Below are 21,185 nucleotides of genomic sequence, written 5' to 3' on the forward strand. Positions count from 1 at the left end.
TAAGAGATCGTACGATGGTTGTTGTGACTCTGATTTTAAATTTTGGGCGAGTTTACTTCACTTGATAACAGACGTTGTTATGGAAATTATCTGTGCAGTTCTAGGAACGTGCAATCAAGGCGAGATTTGCCTATAGCCTTTACAAATGTAAAAGTTTTATTTATTAAATGTTGTTTAATAAATAAATAAAATATCATCTAAAAATTATCCTCACAGTAGAGGATGACTCACGCTCGGGCCGGAGCTGCCGACGCCCGACGCTTCGTTTTCTATGCGGAAAGCACCGCGTAGAAAGAAAATGACATGTCGGACGGCTCGGCCCGGTCCCGGTTTTTTGCTTTTATCATTATTTATAATTAACATGTAACACTAATATAGCCTTTTAGGTTGTACTACAACTAACATTTTTATGGACATACTATGTCTGAAATAAACAATTTTGAATTTTTATTTTATTTTAATACACAATCGTCGTTCCACAATGAAAAAAAAAATCAAAAAAATATATATCTTGTACCTATGCATAACTTCAAATGCGGGGTGATTTATTATTCAGAGCCCACTGTGTCCCACTGCTGGGCAAAGGCCTCCCCCCTCTTTTTCCACTCGTCTCTGTTTAATGCTATATCCGGCCAGCCTGTCAAGAAGGAGTCCAAGTTATCCCGCCATCGCCGACGAGGTCTGCCGGATCCCCGGTTAGACTCGTGGGGCTCCCACTCCGTGGTTAACTTGGACCACAAGTCATCCGGCATTCGGCAGACATGACCAGCCCAGTCCCATTTCAACTTGGCCGCTTTCCGAGCTACGTCTATTATTTGAGTCTTAGAGCGCAGCGTGGTGTTTCGGACTCGATCTCTTAATTTTACACCTAATATGCTGCGCTCCATAGCTCTCTCGCAAACCCCGAGTTTGGACTTCTGAGCTTCCGTCAAGGACCAGGTCTGAGCACCGTAGGTGAGAACTGGAAGTACGCACATGTCCATAAGCCTACGCTTGAGTGACAGAGGTAGGTCTCCCTTCATCAGGTGTTTCATTGACCAATAGTTCTTCCAGGCGTTTTCGGTGCGTCTTTGGACTTCTTTGTCCTGTCGCGCCTGGAAAGAGACTATTTGGCCAAGATAAAGGTATTCTTGGACATTCTTATTCTTGGGGTGATTTAGAAAATTACAAATATGTACTAAACTAGAAACAGAAGCAATAATTTATATTAGCAACAAGAGGCAAAATGCTTAAGTCAGGCGTCCTAAGAAGCTCCTTATAGGTATACGTATGGATGTGTTCGATATATAAGATATATTTGTAGCATTTTGTATGTATATAGCCTTGTTGTGTTAATAACCATGACACAGCAAAGCAAATATTAAGTATGTAAATAAGTAAATATCCCTGAATACCCTACAAAAATGACTTCGGATAACAGTACCTTGGGGCATGGTAATATTTATAACCTTGGGCGTACTGAGTATATAATGGGTGGCCGGATAACGAATATTCGGCCGATGGTCAGGCAGAACATCCGGTATCCGGTATCCGGCCAAACAACTATCCGTTGCATCTCTAATAGGTATAGTCCGACAAGAAATTACTACTGTTGTCCGTTTTCCCTTCCAAATCAATCTAAGAAAACGAGACGTTTTAATTTCTACAATTTCTTGTCGGACTGTACATAATTTTAACCTAATCAGATAAATGACACTGGTGGCCATTGTAACTAGCAAAAGCACTAAAAATAACAACATTCGGTAGCAATGTTTACTTAAACTTCGTGCCTTAAAACCCTCGCAATGCTCAAGATTCCGCTTTTCGAACAACTCGCTAGGCTTGTGGTTCAACAATGGAATCTTTCGCTTGCTCGGGTGTAAATATAGCAACTACTTTGCCCGTGACTTTGCCCCCTTGTAAACTATTATTTATATCAAAGTTTAAAGAATAACCCAAAACAACAGGTCTGAGATAAAGTCATTTAAGAAAAAATAAGATATCACTAGAAGGTGTTAAAGTTGTTACCTATCTTTTAATCACAGTAAGTAAATTACGGTTATCAACGAGATATTATTAATAATTATATAATTATTGAGATAGCTGCTACAATCGTGTAAACAGAAAAGAAAAAAAAACAATTTCATAAGCACCCACCTACATAATTATGAGTATATTTATACTTAAGTATAAACAATACAAGTGCTACAAGTGTAATCGTTTTTATTCGTTTAATTTACTTTCCTAATCAGTTTAAATATTTATTTATTTTTTTCTTTTACAACTTGTACAACATATTATTATACAATTAAAAGTAAAACTAAAACTAACTAAGAATAACAAATTATAAATAATAAAAATTAAAAAACAAAACTACTCTTAATTAAAAAACATCTAAATAAGGCCCCCGCGGCATTGTGCCAAAGATGCTGGCAGCACTCCCTCGCTGAATGGCAATACTTATGCGCTGCGAGAGAAAGCCGCCAGCTCTCTGGTCACCGGTTGCGTCGACGAGCTTTAGTGCTACAATAAATTATACAAACTATAATTTCAAATTTTGTTTATAAACCAATTAAAGTCTGCATTACTCAAATGATGTTTACGTCTAAGACCCTAATCTGTTAAACAAAAGCCATTGTTTCTTTTCTGCCAGCGGTCGGCCATTATGTGCCATTGTTAGACACAATGGCACGCGCCGTGGCACGCGCTCAGAGACAATTGCACACAATGGCCGATCGCTCGCAGAAAAGAAACAAAGGCTTTTGTTTAACAGATTAGATAAAGATAAAGATAAAAATCAATTTATTCAAGTAGGATCTGTTGAATCGCTTTTGCATCGTCAAAAATCTACATTTTATCTTAAACGAAATTAATACTAAACTAGAAATAAAGCATGCATGCGCATAAAGTGCGATTACCTAATGGTAGTTACATACAAATTATACTTACCTACTTGTTGGCTGAATCAGCATTTTGCATTGTCAAAAACAAAATTATAAGTACAATAATCAAATTCTAATAATAATAGGTATATAATAAATTTACAATAATTTCCAAAACAGACATAAGAAGAAGTTTTAGGTAGGTACATTAAACAGTTATTTAAAGGTCTAATTTTTATAAAAATAATTAATTATTAAGCTTCATGCAGTCGTTCTTGTTTTGATTCAATTTAGGCCAAGCAGATTTATGGTAATTATGGTTAAGATACTCTTCGACACTGGAGTATTTTATTAGTGCCTTAGACGTAAAAATCATTTGAGAAGAATTATACTATAAAACTGTGGAACCCATAAACTGTGGAATGAACTGTCGATTCAAGAAAAGAACGTACTCCTTTCTTAAACGCCAGCACGCACTTGCACTCCTCTGGTATTACAGGTGTTCACTGGCATCGGTATTTGTTTACCATCAGTCGATCGTCTGCTCATTTGCCTCTTATCCTATCTTAAAAAAATCAGATTGAATTTTTATCTGTTCTTCCTATTTATCTGAATCCTTTTCTATTTACCGTATTATGTGTTTAAAATAAATACGTTTATGCGCACAATTTGTTTTTGTAATACTGTTCACATTTTTTTGTATTAAAATCTGCGTTTAAAATTAAAATTTAAAAGATTAAAAAGAATTGGGACCCTGGTATGTCCTTAAACTACGTCCAAAAGAGAGGTATGGGCACTGTGAATGACATCTCGCTTTGAGTGGTAGAGCACAGCACAGCGGATGTCATTCCAGATCTAGTGCAGAGCCCAACTGGGGAAGTACCTCCACCTTACAGAAAACCGCAGCCAAATAACACTAGACCCTACTCATAGTGTTGTGTTCCTGCCGGTGAGTAAGGTTGCCAGAGCTCAACGAGGGTGCGGAGTGTTAGGGTCGGCAACGCGCATGTAACTCCTCTGGTGTTGCAGGCGTACATAGGCTACGGAGACTGCTTAACATCATGCGGGCCGTATGCTTGTTTGCCACCGACGTAGTATAAAAAAACCAAAAACTTGGCTAGCAACTCTACAATGGCGATCTATAATTACCCACAGACATCAGGAAGTCCAGCCGTACACTAACTGCAATAGTGTAACATACTTCATCAATAAGTGATCATCTGTAGACCTTATTCGTTTGACATAAGGTTTACAAGTTGTCAATTAAGCCTTTATAAGGCAGAAGGAATATATCTCCCAGCACACAATGAATTTGAACTTTATTTCAAAGTGTTAGGGTTCAATTGTAAGTGAAAGATTGTGATGATTGTGGATGGTACCTTATTAGCATAGATGCCTGTGAAGATGTAATTATACGGATATCTTATAATTATCTATGCTATATTTCAGGCGGTAAGCAGCACCGAGTACTTGTTATGCTCGGTTTTTATACCGACGATGACGACCGGTCGGGCCTAGTGGGTAGTGACCTTGCCTGTGAAGCCGATGGTCCTGGGTTCGGATCCCGGTAAGGGCATTTATTTGTGTGATCAGCACAGATATTTGTTCCTCAGTAATGGGTGTTTTCTATGTATTTAAGAGCCAACAGGAGGTGAGCCCGGGTTTAATTTTGAGATTTCAAGTTGAATATCGCCGTCGCTCTGACGGGGGCGGTACCGCGTAGCGAGGGACTATCCCAGTGTGTGTGGTGCCCGCACACAGACGCGCACGCATTTTGCGCTCCTCGCCGGCCTCCGCTGGCCGGCCCGCTACGCTATAGCTATGCATACCACATACCACGCCACACACCACCCAGTTCTTTCCTTACTTTATTCTTCGATTATAACTCGTTCGCTCGCTACCACCACTAAGCGTTTGCTTATTCCCTGTTATTGTGATTAACTCCTTGATTTTAAGTAACTGAATTCAATATCCTTCTACAACCTGCAATCTAATTAGGTATTCGAGGTACAGAGGAGTAAAAAAACATAACATAACATGGACATACAAGAAAACATTGTTGTATAAAAACATACAAGATAACGGCTGTTAAATTAATCCAATTAAATATTTTTAAATATAAACAAAAATATTAAATTATAGTCGTGAGTATTTTAAAAGTAAAACTCCCTTATACCTTGACTTTAAACAAAGTATTTTACTTATAACTTACTTGGTTCGTATAAATTAGTGACATACCTAATTAAAAAAGAAAGCTATAACTCCCGCGGGAACAATATAGGCCTTTTCCCTTCAGTACACCTGCATAGAATAAGATCTTTTCGAGCAAGTGTGATTAAAAACAAATTTGGCGCTCTCCGGCTACGTGGGATAGAAAAAAATAGCCTCAGGTTAGATAAAATATCATAACAAAGAAACATGTGACATGTGATATTTCTTACTTTGATGTAATTATACAGTTTTATTAATTGTCCGTTTTTTATTTATGAGTCAGATTTTGATAAAAATGTTTGAAGAGCTAATTCTGGTCGGAATAAATATGAAACCCCAATTTGGGACAATAGTCTAGTCTACAAAACGTTCAAGGTGGTGAAAAATATAGTGTAAGCTGTTCGCATAAAAAAACCGCAAATCGATGTACAGGTTACCCGTTTGGTACACGTATACTAGAGGTCAAAACAAAATTTTTGACCCGCAGTTCCTAAAAAAATTCCCTTAGGAGGGAGTGCTGAAACCTTTTTTCATATATATTTTTTTTACACCTATCGTATTCTTCTCTTATCTATCATACGAAAGGGCTTTTTGAAGCGATTCTGAAAATATACCACATCATTACATTTTAGCCAGTTTTAGGGTTCCGTACCTCAAAAGGAAAAACGGAACCCTTATAGGATCGTGCGTCTGTCTGACTGTGTGTCCGTCTGTCACAGCCTATTTTCTCCGAAACTACTGGACCAATCAAGTTGAAATTTGGTATACATATGTAAGTTTGTGACGCAAAGACGGACATGTAACGTAAACAAATGAATTTTAAACATGGGGGCCACTTTTGGGGGGTAAATGAGAAAATTAAAAATAAAGTATTTCAAACTATATCGTGTTATATATCAAATTAAGAGCTCATTGTGAGAATCTCTAATACATTTTTTTTATAATTTAGGATAAACAATTTAGAAGTCTTTCAAGAAAATAGGCAAAAAATTACCATTCCCCCCTTTATCTCCGAAACTATTGGGTCTAAATTTTTTTAAAAATACACAAAATAGATCTTTACCAAAAGATTACAGGAAAACCTATTGGAAATTGCAGTCAAGCGTGAGTCGGACTTAATTACTTAGTTTTTGATCCGACCCCTACGGGTTTTTTAGACATTTTACTCACGTTTCACATAAAAAATACATTGTTTAAATTTTGTAATGTACAGAACCCTTGGAACGCCAGTCCGACTCGCACTTGGCCGGTTTTTCTTAAATTGAAACAAAAATAATTATCAAAACATACCAAGTTTGGGCTCCTCCAGTTACGATATGGCTGATTTTTTTTGTACAAACAAAACGTGACACAAATGATACGTGATATCCTCATATCGATCCCCAAAAAAGCAATCTTAAAAATAATTTTATTTAGTTTTTTTTTTAATACAAAGTGACACAATGGTAATTTTTTGCCTATTTTCTTGAATAACTTCTAAATAATTATTTTACGAGACTTATGGAACTGTACTGCAGATACGGTACATATTAATCATACAATGATACGTAATATCCATATATCCAACGGGAAATACCTCTTTAACCCTTTAACTTGACTCCAAACTTGGTATGTTTTGAAAATTCTATTTGTTTTAATTTACAAAAAAAAAAGGGTTTTTTTTTAGGAACTGCGGGTCAAAAATTTGGTTTTGACCTCTTAGTATGCGTGTGCCAAACGGCTAACCTGTACATCGATTTGCGGTTTTTCATTGAAATTGGGCTTGTACGGCTGCCACTAATAGAGATACTAATTCCTAAAAATACGTATGATACCTCATTGGATTCGGAATAATGTCTAGAAAAATGTATTCGAAGCGTTTATTCCCACATAAAAAAAGTTCAAAAGCTATTAACAAAAAACGGCCAAGTGTGAGTCGGACTCGCGCACGACGGGTTTCGTACCATTACGCAAAAAACGGCAAAAAAAATCACTATTGTTGTTTGGGAGCGACCTTTAAATATTTATTTTATTTTAATGTTTCGTTCATAAATTCAGATTTGTGTATGAAAATGTGAAACTATTATTTCTAAAATAAATTATTCGTCCCTAATTTACACAAAATTTACACCAAATTTGATCTCATAGCAACAGATAGGTAGAAATAGAGGCAAACTGGACGGCAGAAGCCGACTTTTCCCCTTCCTTTTTGGGGGGTAGCCAGGACTTAATCTCGTAGCTAGTGCGTCAGCTCAGCTTTGTATGAACCAAGGAATAATAAATAGTATTAAACGATATCCCCTGAGGCCAAAGTGCATACTCACTTTACTTACTTCGCCTACTAAGAGGCAAATCGCGACTTTGTTATGGTTTATCGATCTTATCACATCACTAGTTTATCGACATTCAATGTCGACTATTGCCCATCACTTTTCTGTCTGTGTACGTATTTAGAAACTTGACCCCGCCCCTAAAATTAGTACGATAAGGACAACTGCAGCTTAGGCGAAAAATCCTGCGTAAAAATCTCAAAAATCGAGGTTTTGTACTCGACTGTTTCCTCCTCCAAAACTTAACCAATCGTAACCAAATTTGGAAATCTAAATGATTATGAAATTGTCTGTGTCGGACTGTTTTGATTTTTTGGCTAATTGATATCAGTTTTTAATACCACGCCTCTCATTGCGGCATAGTCAGTGAGGCCATTTTTGGCCATGTTTGAAGGGCTCTAGCGCCTTAAAAAACAAAAATATCAAAAAAAGCAAAACACACCGACACAGATATTGACAATATTAATCTGTGTTGAAAAAATCATTCCTCTAGCTTCAAAAACCACGGAGGAAACAGTCGAGTACGTTTGTATGGAGAAATGACCACTCCTGTTGGCTCTTAAGTATTTAATATATTATATATATCGTTGTCTGAGTACCCAGTACCCATAACACAAGCCTCCTTGGGCTTACCGTGGCACTTAGTCAATCTGTGTAAAAATGTCCTATAATATAAAAAATATATATTCAAATACCCCAATAGAACTTAGGCCACCAAACGAAGACCAAACATTACATTACAAATGACAAGTTGCCATTATCCCTTAGACAGTCCCAGTCGGTAGCATCACTCAAGGGAAAATTACATAAGTTGTGGCTTTCTGATGACTTGTGTTGTACTTAGTTGAGTACTAAGATTATTTATTTAGTTGTGATAATATATATATATATGTATATATATGTATTTATGGGTATATATTTGTGTTTATATGGATATGTATTGTATATATATGTTTATTTTATATTCTAGATTACAGGTTTTAATTATTTACGTTTGTAATAATTGAACCATAATTTACTTTCTGTTCATAGTGTTCGTTTGTCTATCTTGATCTGTTTATTGTTTCATTCTCAATAGCTCAAAGGTTGACTGGAAGAGATCCCTTATAGGGATAAGTCCGCCTTTGTACATTGTATATATTTATGTTCTTTTATTGTGTTTGTAATCTGTCTTATGTACAATAAAGTGTTTACATACATACATACATACATTGCCAATCGGGGGAAATAATTCGTGTATAAGCCAATTTTGACATAGTTGTAGAGAATGGTGTATTAAACAAGATACTAAAAGTGGTAGGAGGGTGGGGGTGAAGCTAACGTGTAGGGGGAGGGGGGTCACGGGGTCAGTGTCAGTTTGAAGTGCTATTTTTGGGACACCCTGTATATATATTTATTTTGTAGGAAATTTTATACAGATTATTTTTATTTACGTACGAGATTATTTTTTGCTATGCTATGGACCACCGTTTTAGTGTTATTTACGAAAAACAAAAAAAAAATACATTATAAGTAACTTTCCCACTTTAATATATTTTGAAGTATTGATCCTAGCGAAAAAGTGTACTGAACAAATACTAATAATTTTTAAGAAAAAAAAACCGACTTCAATGGGGGATGCCGCTGAAAGTTTACTTATTGTTGATGGTGCACTCTTAGATTCCAGACAATGAAATGAAAAAGACAGCATCTTTTGCCTAATTAACCTAATCCATCTTTTGCCTAATTGCCTAATTATTATAATATTGCCTAATAATGTAGAAAAGGAGGTTTAACCACCAACTTTTCTAGTAGCATTTCGTTTTTGTAAGGGTCGCAGTTCTAACCTAACCTAACCTACTTTTCTGATAGCATTTCGTTTCTGTAAGGGTCACAGTTCTAACCTAACCTAACCCAAGTGGGTTAAAAGTTTCTAGTAGCATTTCCGGATCCGGCTCTGGGTCCAGATCCGAGTCCGGGTCCGGGTCCGAGTCCGGGTCCAAGTTTGGGTCTGGGTCCATAAGGAAGAGAACAAATCGCCAAACGTGAACTATGCGTCATTGAAGAGTTCCATTCTGTAGACTTATATTGACCGGGATATAGACCGTGATTACCTCACACAGCTCACAAATAATACAAAAGGTAATCACGGTCTATATCCCGGTCAATATAAGTCTAGTGAAACTAACCGTGAATCATTCAAAACTCTAGTTCCATTCTAATCATTATCAGCAGTTCCACTTCATCAAATGTCACTTTTTTAAATGTAAATGCTGGATTTGTTGATGAAAATACAAAAATCACAATATGTATGCCTTTAACATTTGAGGAGTTCCCTCGGTTCCTCATGGGTTTCATCATCAGAACTCGAGCTTGACAAAAATGTTTCTGAAAACCTAACTTGCTTAACAAACATAACGAAGAGGACAAATCGCCAAACGTGAACTATGCGTCATTAAAGAGTTCAGTTCTGATCATCATCAGCAGTTCCACTTCATCAAATGTCACTTTTTTTAAATGTAAGTGCTTGATTTGTTGATGAAAATACTAAAATCACTATATGTATGCCTTTCACATTTGAGGAGTTCCCTCGGTTCCTCATGGGTTTCATCATCAGAACTCGAGCTTGACAAAAATATGTCTTAAAAACTTAAGTTGCTTAACAAGCATAAAGAAGAGGACAAATCGCCAAACGTAAACTATGCGTCATTAAAGAGTTCCATTCTGATCATCATCAGCAGTTCCACTTCATCAAATGTCACTTTTTAAAATGGAAATGCTGGATTTGTTGATAAAAATACAAAAATCACTATATGTATGCCTTTCACATTTGAAGAGTTCCCTCGATTCCTCATGGATCCCATCATCAGAACTCGAGCTTGACAAAAATGTTTCTTGAAAACCTAACTTGCTTAACAAACATAACGAAGAGGACAAATCGCCAAACGTGAACTATGCGTCATTAAAGAGTTCCGTTCTGATCATCATCAGCAGTTCCACTTCATCAAATGTCACTTTTTTAAATGTAAGTGCTTGATTTGTTGATGAATATACTAAAATCACTATATGTATGCCTTTCACATTTGAGGAGTTCCCTCGATTCCTCATGGATCCCATCATCAGAACTGCGTTTTGACAAAAACGGGACCAATCTGTATGTATATACTTACAATCAAAAAAAGAATTTTCAAAATCCGTCCAGAAATGACGGAGTTATGGAGTAACAAACATTAAAAAAAAAAAAAATATACAACCGAATTGATAACCTCCTCCTTTTGAAATCTTGAAGTCGGTTAAAAAGTACGGAACCCTCGGTGGGCGAGTCCGACTCGCACTTGGCCGGTTTTTTAAGTCACGTTTTCATGCTTCCGCATCATTGTATTGTATTGTATTTTTAAGTTTTATGTTACCTTATTTTATTTTACTGTATGAGTTTAAAACTTGAAATAAACAATATTATTATTATTATTATAGTCGGTCTCCGTACGACTAATCATTCACTGTTACTATGTTGAAGTGTAGTGTGACTTGCGATATGCAAACGAAAACGTGAACTGGTAATTTAGACATTATTTTAATTATATAAGGTGTTTAATTAAGTGTTAGAGCAGTCAACAATTATCCAGACTCATGGCAATTAAAAGTTTAGTGCAGTCTCTTAGAAATGTGTCGTATGCATATTTAATAGGGTGTTTGACTCACAAGTCGGATCAGCTTCTTTTCTGAACACTATGGGCCGGTACTGCTAGGGTTGCCAACCACAGTCTGGCAAAAAAAATAGAAATTAAAAAGTGGCATCACTCTAGTGTCGTCCCATTTAAATCAATCTAAGAAAAACGGGACGATACTACAGTGTTGCCACTTTTTAATTTCGACTCCTTTTTATTGCCAGACTATATACTCTACAGGGTAATTCAGAAGACGTGAACAGGATCAACACATTTCGTAAATTACAAGCAACTGTTTTGTATCAGTATTATTGAGATTAACGTTTTTTTTTAGACGCGTTGATAAAATAATTTATTAATTTATTTACGACATGCATGGTCGCCCTACAATTAGAATAAGTACTAAATTACCGCTATTCTGTGTCAAATTGAGTGTCATCACTTCATCACTGTCATCACTCATCAGAATGTGGTTACTTTTGAAAACTCGTATCTCACTCAAGTTTGTCAGTTTATTTTTTTCATAATCAAGATGCTGTCATTACGGTTAAAGAGGTTTTATGTGTGTGGGCCGCATGTATCTACTTGTAGCGACGCGACACGCGACGAAATCGCGGAGTGAGCCACGCCTGCCAATGCATCAGTGAAGTACTTAAATAAGTACCACTTTATATTTATATTATACTATATAATATTATATACTTTCTTCTTCATTTCTTTATATTTATTTACTTTTTTAATGCATCAGTGAAGTACTTAAATAAGTACCACTTTATATTTTTATTATACTATATAATATTATATACTTTCTTCTTCATTTCTTTATATTTATTTACTTTTTTAATGCATCAGTGAAGTACTTAAATAAGTACCAATTTATATTATACTATATAATATTATATACTTTCTTCTTCATTTCTTTATATTTATTTACTTTTTAATGCATCAATGAAGTACTTAAATAAGTACCACTTTATATTTATATTATACTTTATAATATTATATACTTTCTTCTTCATTTCTTTATATTTAATTACTTTTTTTTAAGTGACCCCAATATTATTAACCCCCACTTAATTAAGTCAGATTCGTGATAAAGTATTGTGTTAACTATTGTACCTACCTATCAACAATTTAAAATAAAATTTCAATTGGTAGGTAGGGTGAACGGCACTTGGCCCCTGTTTCACTACCAATTGTCGTCTGACAATAACAAATTCTGAAATTGAAAATTGCTAAGTATAAGAATTAAACATCGTTGTTGTTTACTTGTCGTCGTGTTGCTTCGTGTACTTCCCTCATTAGCGTGAGCGAGATGGATGTCTCGTCTCGTTAAGGCTAAAAAAAAACCTAGCTACATTGGTACTAAGGTTTACAATACAATCTCTCCGGCAATTCGCTGCCCCAATATAACAGGGTTCTATGTTTTACTTTTATCGAACTGAAATTTGAACTTTATCATAGTGACATTAAGTCGAATTTCAACTAACTCGAAAATGTAACACATAGAACCCTGTAATATTGGGGCAGCGAATTAAACAGACTTCAAGCTATTATAATTCATTTGTACGACAAATAAAAGCGAAACTTGAAATAGACGCTTTGTACTCGATTGATGAGTTTTTTAGTAGTATTCAATGATTAAATAATACATGGACATGTAATATATTATATAAAAAATATCTAATTTTGTAATATGTATACCTAATTGATAGCAAAATGTGTATTAATGTTTTAAATATAAAACTGTATATGTACCTTTGTAAATTTGACGTGTAAAATCTATATTTTATCAATAAAACATTGAATTGAATTGAATTGATGTGCGACTGCGTCCTCGGGACCGCGGATTTTTGAATATTTTTTTTTATGTTTCAAGCATAATATTGTATCCTCAAGTCAAGCATAAAGGTTCTCGAATCTCGAGTAGCCACCACGTACCGAAAGGCGCAGCGTGGGTAGACCCCCCACAAGATGGACTGATGACCTGGTCAAGGTCGCGGGAGTCCGCTGGATGCGGGTGGCGCAAGACCGGTCATTGTGGCACTCTTTGGGGAGGCCTGTGTCCAGCAGTGGACGATGGATGAGATGTGGATGATGATTTTTTTTATTTATTTATTTTTATTTTTTATCAAACAAGTTAAACAGCATGACAGTAAATTACCAAACCACTGCTAACTTACACAGAAAATACAAAAAGAAAAAGAAACAATATACAAATAATCACAAATTAAAATAATAACATTTAAAAATAAATAATTAACACATTTTAAACAGTTGAAGGACGTGCATCCATCTTCTCACAGAACCTCAAACATTCATCACGCACAACCACCTGTCTGCCTGCAAACAAATCACACTGAGAGGCTGATGCAAGGAGCGCATTCAAAAGGAGCAAGGAACGAACCAGAGGGGAATTCCTACGCGATACAGTACGCAAAGCCGGGACTGCCAGGAGACAACGGTCACGAGGTCTGAAATCGATTCTGGTCCGCGAGGGAACGTACAGACGTACCAATTGCTCCGCCAGTTCGATACAGTCCGACTCCCCGCGCAGGATACAGCAAGCAGTAGTGAGAAGTGCAAAGTTACGCCTTACCTCCAGCGAGTTGAAACCCAGTATGCCTAGCAAAAATTTGGTTGGGTATAAAAACGGATAGTACCCATACATTTTTTTATAGAGGAACCGTAAGAATACTTTTTGCACTCTCTCCAGAAGTAAGACATAAGATGCTTCATAAGGGTTCCAAACAACGGAGGCGGACTCCACTTTGCTTCTCACTAGGGCACAGTAAAGGAGCTTTATGGTACCTGTGTCATGAAAATCCCTAGAATTCCTGATTACAAACCCTAACCTCTTATAGCAGTCACGCGCTAATGACAACATGTGATCATGAAAGTTGAGGCGGGAGTCAAGGATAACGCCAAGGTCCCGAATGGAATTGACACGGGATATAGCCTCTGAATCCAGAGTATACTCGTAGAGAAGTGGATTGCGAGCTCTACTAAACGTCATGACTGCACACTTTGTAGTATTAAAAGTCAGCCTATTTTTGATACTCCACCGGTAAACTCTGTCTACGTCTTCCTGGAGAGATAAACAGTCTGATATGTCTTGGACACCGTAAATAATTTTGAGGTCATCGGCATACAGTAAGCATCTGGCAGATCCAAGAACAGATGGTAAGTCATCGATCATGATTCCAAAAAGCAATGGCCCTAGAATGGAACCCTGGCTGACACCGGACAGAGTCTGAAAGGTCTTGGACACAAAGCATCCGTGCTGCACGTACTGTAGCCTGTCACGCAAATAGCTAGCGAAAAAACGAAGAAGCTGGGGGGAGAATCCAATTTTGCACAGCTTGCTCAGTAACACGTCGTTATCTACTCGGTCGAAGGCCTTTTTAAAGTCAAAATACAGCACGTCTACTTGTATGCCCTTATCTAAATGGTCTGAAATGGTATCAGCCAGGGTTAACAAATTTGTTTCGACTGATCGCCGAGCCCTAAATTGATTTGATGGATTTAATTCGGTATATACTTTTGCCAACCCTGATTTTCAATGCAACATGCAATAATTATATCAACATTGCTAACGGGCTCTGACAATTAAGTATGCATGTCGTATGCATATTTAATCATGCATGTTATCAACTCTTTTGGGAACCCTATTGTAAATAAATAAGATATAACATATGACTAATATGACATAGGTATATCTTGAGGATAATAAAACATAACAATGTCATTTTCATTTAGGTCTAAAATTGTACTCAAGGTCACTACGGATAGCAAAAAATCTGGCACATGTATTAACTGAGACGCAAATTAGCCTCATGCATGAAATTGTCTGCGGTTACCGCGATAGTTACTCATGAAAGAAAACTATGAAAACGGATTATATCGCGTATATTGAATTTATAATACATCCCGACGTTTCGAACCCTTTACAGCGTTCGTGGTCAACGGGTGACGGGTCGGGATGTATTATAAATTCAATATACGCGATATAATCCGTTTTCATAGTTTTATCTCATGCATGAAGTTGATATTTGAACGAAATATTTTTTATTCGGATGTTTGTTACCGTTATATCATGTTACAAATGCATTTCCGTTATTAAATTATCATTTAATTGCTTAAAATAATAAATAAAAAGTACAAAAATTTGGCCGCGAAAAGCTAGTGAGCGAAATGCGCGAAACGTCACGTGACGTCATGCGTTCGACAGAAGCGCACACATAAGTGTCATTAGTAGCAACCGCTCAAAATTTTTCAACACGAGATATATTTTTTAATAAAATAATGTGAAGGTTTACAAATGTATTTTTATTTGTTCCGGTGTTCAAACTACGATTACAATTTTTTTTTTAAATTCATGCATGTTTTTTAAGCGTGTTTCAATAAAAATAAAACCTGACTAGGAATATATGATCACGCGCCATGTTGCGGAATTTCACTGGAACTAATTTTTTTATACTATACTGAACTGTCACCATACATGAGAATAACAGCGCCCTCTTGACAGTGGTCATATATTTGTGGTCTGGCTTTACATGTCAAGATTGTTTACCATTTTTCTAATGCTAAAAAAAACGCTTTGACCCTTTAGGAATGTCTGACAGTTCACCGATGCCATATCTAGCATTCATAAAAATGGCCATGTCGGGAGTTGTTATTAAGTCGAATTGGTCTCCTACAACTTACAAGTTGTGAATAAATACCCTACAAATTTTACAATGTTGTAAAACAGCACGCGTGCTTACGTAATCAATGTACGTCGTCGCCCAAATCCAATGTATTTTGTTTTTTTATGTATAATATTGTTTCTTTGCATTGTATTTTGTTTTGTAGTTTCACTGTGCCTTGGTTTTACTGTAATGCTTTGTTACTTATTTGAGTAATAAAATATATAAACAAAATAAAATAAATATTATTATATTGACCATTTATTTTAAAATTAGTGAAATGCCAGCTAGTTGGCACGAGGTAGTGATACTTGTGATACGACTAAAATATCAGCTAATAATAATTGCTGCATTTAAATATTATAATTATTAATGCCCAAAAAAAACTGATTATTTCCGAAATCGTTTACGTTCGTTCCGAAAAAAAATGAGTATAATGTAAAATCATTAAGGGTCACCTTTGCAACTTTGTTGTGGTTAGTTATTATTGTTGTTTTCCGCATTTTTAGGGTTCCGTACCTCAAAAGCAAAAACGTCTGTCTGTCCGTCTGTCACAGCCTATTTTCTCCGAAACTACGTATACATATGTATGTTTGTGACCCAAAGACGGACATGTAACGCAAACAAATGAATTTTAAACATGGGGGCCACTTTTGGGGGGTAAATGAGAAAATTAAAAAATAAAGTTTTTCAGACTATATCGTATTATATATCAAATGAAAGAGCTCATTGTCAGAATCTCAAACATATTTTTTTTTATAATTTTACGATAAACAATTTAGAAGTTATTCAAGAAAATAGGCAAAAAATTACCATTCCCCCCACCCTTTATCTCCGAAACTACTAGGTCTAAAATTTTGAAAAAAATAGACAAAATAGATATTTACCTATAGATTACAGGAAAATCTATTAGAAATCGCAGTCAAGCGTGACTCGGACTTAATTACTTAGTTTTTGATCCGACCCCTACGGGTTTTTTAAAGATATTTCACTCACGTTTCACATACAAAATACTTTGTTTAAATTGTGTAATATACGGAACCCTTGGAACGCGAGTCAGACTACCTAATACCAGCACGTTTTGGGGTCAATGATATTGGCAATGAAAAAAAAAAAGAAGTTGACTCCGTAAACATGAATGACATTATAATAAAGTTTACATAGGCTTGATAATCTTTATTTTATTTAATCTATATTGCACAATATATGATAGCAAAAATAGCGGAATTAATGCCTTATTCTCTACCAGTTGACCAATGGGCTAAACCAGAAATATTATACAGGGTCTTTTAAAGTAAATCGATGATTTCTGGTTATATAGTATATATAGTTTTTTTTTATTTCCGTTAAATTCGACACGTTGCTTGGTACATTAATAGAAGCTACCTGGTATATCGCTTTTTGTAAAATTCGAAAAAATTTTTTTTTTCCTTTTTCATACAAAATAAATGAATATTGCATCGTAAAAGGTCCTTTAGAGTTACGTAAAAGTTAGTGTGACACATAATGAAAGAAAAGTAGGTAATGTCGGAACTGTCAAACTGTGGTCAAACTAACTCGCCTCAGTAACCTTCTTGTAGTGAATAGCTATCAATGGAAAACTCTTTACTGACGAAACTTAAAAAATAAATAAAATTTGGAGGCAATGAAGAATTGTTTACACAGGTTTAGCAATTAAATTTATTTATTGAATATCTCAAAAACCGTAAGAGTTAAAACACTAGTTTCTTAGAGAAATTAACTTTATTCAACCTGAAGAATCTCCCCTTAAAATTAACGGAAATCAAAAAAAAACACGGTGTATATAGTGTTTTTTTATATATAATGGTACTGAGAGCGTCTGCCAGATCCCGTGCTGCTGAGCCAATATATATGATCTTAGTAGACCTTCCTTATCTTAGAATATATGTACGCTTGACCTTTTTAGGATTCTTATATACTCTGGCACAGCTACTTTGTCAGAAGAAAAAGCGGCAAATTTAAAAAATGTAGGCGCGAAGGGTTGATCTCCCATAGAAAATTTGAATTTCGCGCCTATTTCTACTAACAAGTTGAGTGTGTTTGATTTTGTATTTGCAGCATAATAAGCTAAAATGGAGTACCTAAATACACCGCTAATTAAAGATTTCTTCTGAACATCGTATTTGTAATGTAGATATATGTGGCTTTCCAGGAGAGAAGGGTCCTTATATATTAAATCACATATATAATAGGGTCTATCGCGAATTTATTTTGTTACCTTTATTTATCGACGTTTCGACACAGGTTTCACTGGTCGTGAAAGCGCGAAGGTTTTAAATGTTATAAATTCCTTATACTTCATGTAAAATAAGGTATTTTTATCAGAATTTCTGTTGGAATTTCAGATGGAAAGAACTTAATTGCACATGAAGCATAAGGACCCTTCTGTGATGAAAAGCCACATATACCTACGTAATAAGACCGCGGACTAAATATCTCTGCAATCAGTTGACTTTTGACACTCGCCGCATCGCTTACTGAGTACCACGCCATTTAATATATCAGATTGAATATCACATACGTATTCTTCTGTTGAAATATATAAACCGGCCAAGTGCGAGTGGGACTGGGAGTGGGAAGCGCTTATCAAGGCCTTCAGCAAAAAGGCGTCTTCGAGCGCCTGGGCGCTGCCTAGGAACCAACTGCGCAACTTGGTTAGGGTGCTTACCGGGCACTGCGGCCTAAATAAGCACATGCACACTATGGGGAAACGTGACATGGGGCGGTGCAGACTCTGTGGACGTCTGAGGAGACGCCCCTACACATCCTCACAGAGTGCCCCTGCCTAATGCGCACTCGTGACTTGATCCTGGGTGGACATATATTGCGCCCGGAGGAGTTAGTCTCTCGAAACCAAAAAGATCCTGCAGCTGTTTGAAGTTGCAGGTTTGGATCGAGAGTTGTAGTAGGTGGCGATCACAATAGATCAGAGATGGTCGCAGTGATACATAGGCTCTGGAGCCTTACATAGCCCCTAGAAAAGAAGAAGAGTGGGACTCGCGCACGAAGGGTTCCGTACCGTACCATTACGCAAAGTACATGGGAGCCCCACTTAAATATTTATTTTATTCTGTTTTAGTATTTGTTGTTATAGCGGCAACAGAAATACACCATCTGTGAAAATTTCAACTGTCTAACTATCGCGGTTCATGAGATACAGCCTGGTGACACACGGACAGACAGACAGACAGAGACAGACGGACAGCGGAGGAGTCTTAGTAATAGGGTCCCGTTTTTACCCATTGGGTACGGAACCCTAAAACCCACGGACAATTAGGTTGCTTGTTTTATTACAGAGTTCCTATGGCCACCTCCTGTCTCCATCAGCTCAGCTCGCTGGTACCATAATATTACATTGTCATCCAATTTACATATGTATGCAAACTTTCAGCTTCATCGGAAACCGGGAAGTGGGTCAAATATAACTTGCAAGATTTGACCCTTACAAAAATACATTGTTACATTACATAGGTACCTACTTTGCAAGTTAAATAAAAGCTTGTAACAAGTAACTGTCAATTTTTTTTGTGACACTTTTATTGCTGACTCCTTATCATTTGCATGTCTATCGAATACTTCTTGAGACCTTTCTAATGAGCCTAAAATTGATGTGTTCGTGTTTTTCCATCGAGGATTTCCTTTGGCTACCTATCGGCTGCATCATCAACACCTCCATGTTAGCATATTATTGCATTGTCACCGGAATTACGATAGTACTCCAAATTACAACTGAATCAGATACCGGGACGTGGTTCAAATTTTAGTTACAAGATTTAGAACACAATACATATATACAAAGGTATACAGGATGACCTTAGCCATTGGACAAACCCTGAAATCCCACATAGGGTTACTTCTCAGGAATGCTCTAACGTTACTATTTTTTTTAATTAGAACAAAAGATTAAAAAAAAAAATTCAAACAAAAATTTATTCCTATGATCGACAACAAAAAGAAACATACTGTATTAATCAGTAGCAGTGTTTTTGACAACTTGTTCGAAAATGTGCGGCAATAATGACTAATGTCAAAATAAAAAAGATAATCAATAAGGTCGAAGAAGGTCTATTTATTACCTCAATAGCTATTAACACATACATGTTCTGAAGTAAAATATCGTAATTTGTTAATTTCTTCGTAACCGCTACACCGGTTGTTATGATACTTGGTATACTGATTCTAAATACCCTAATGCATATGTATATTTCGGCTTTGTCCAATGGCTAAGGACATCCTGTATACGCAGTGAAGCTAAATAAAAGTGTGTAAAAAAAGCACTGTACTTACAACAATAGTACTTCTTCTCGCTCCGTCTACCCCAGCACAACGCCGACCACTGTTTCGTGACTCCAGAGCAAGTGAAATGGGCCCCTCCGCACCCGGCGCACCCCTTCAACCCTGACAGGACTGTATCCTCCCGAATCAGGATCCTCGGGACCTTTTCTTCCAACATTGGAGCTGATGACGACATTTTTCCAAGTGCCTGATGATCGGGGCATTCTTCCTGTTCGAGAATTGGTGATGATTTTTCACCCATTTTTAGCACAAAACTTTTTTTTTATAAAAAAATATAAACTGAAATGACATGTGGGTATGAAAAAGGCGCACGCGGCCGTCCGCGCCCGGTGTTAGGATGAGACTGAACTGGATTGACGTGACGAATGACAAACTACGAGTTCAGTTGACTGATATGTGAGATGTGATAGTCGGCCCGATTCGAACAATGCTTATAAGAAGTCACAGCGGTACCAAAGATAGATATAACTCCGTAATAGATGGATACAGTCTAAGGAAAAAACGTGCCTCGAAAATCAAGAAAATTTGATTCTAGATCAGAGGGCGCTAATAGCTTTGGCCTACTGTCGTATAGATGGCGTTGCCGGTTTCGTTTGGTATTTAACAATTTTAACGCATATCAGTGAAAGAACATGGGTCAAAATCATAAAAATAATTAATGCAAATAAAAAAAAATCATTTATCCATATTTAAATACATTTTATCGTATTTTTATAAATCTTCATTTTTAGTTTTTAAGTGTGTCGACAGATGGCAGTGAATTTACTGGGGTTACAAAATTTACTATGACAGTACCGCTCTAGTATAAGTTACTCTATGGCGGTACGATATCGATCTTTCAGTGTCAAAAGTTCTGAACCTAAAATTGTTAATCATATACAAATCTCCAAAATATCTTCCTAAAATTATCGTCGAATGTATTATTATTGCGGAAGATTTCAATATTACTTTTCGGATTATAACATTTAAAACTTTCGCGTTTTGAACACATATTAAATCACATTTACAAATCATATCATATCATATCATTTATTCCATTGTAATCATGTTCATTTGTACATACTGGTCTTACATATTGGTCAAGTCGGTACATGATACCCTGCTAGGGTGTACAATATTGGATCTTAAACTACTTATTTTGAACTTATACCT

The 21,185-nt window shown here is 36.2% G+C and overlaps 1 protein-coding gene across 1 annotated transcript in view; it reads right to left on the minus strand.

The window, feature by feature from the left end:
- The window catches only part of LOC134753510 (scavenger receptor class B member 1-like), a 54,934-nt gene extending 34,635 nt beyond the window's left edge, over positions 1-20,299 (minus strand). The window contains exon 1 of the mRNA XM_063689405.1: positions 20,025-20,299. Within this exon, the coding sequence (XP_063545475.1) occupies positions 20,025-20,274 (250 nt within the window). The 5' untranslated portion in view covers positions 20,275-20,299. The remainder of the gene's footprint in view (positions 1-20,024) is intronic.
- Between the last annotated feature and the right edge of the window lie 886 nt (positions 20,300-21,185).

The sequence above is a fragment of the Cydia strobilella genome, chromosome 27 (assembly GCF_947568885.1).
Source record: "Cydia strobilella chromosome 27, ilCydStro3.1, whole genome shotgun sequence".
Taxonomy (NCBI): Eukaryota; Metazoa; Arthropoda; class Insecta; order Lepidoptera; family Tortricidae; genus Cydia; species Cydia strobilella.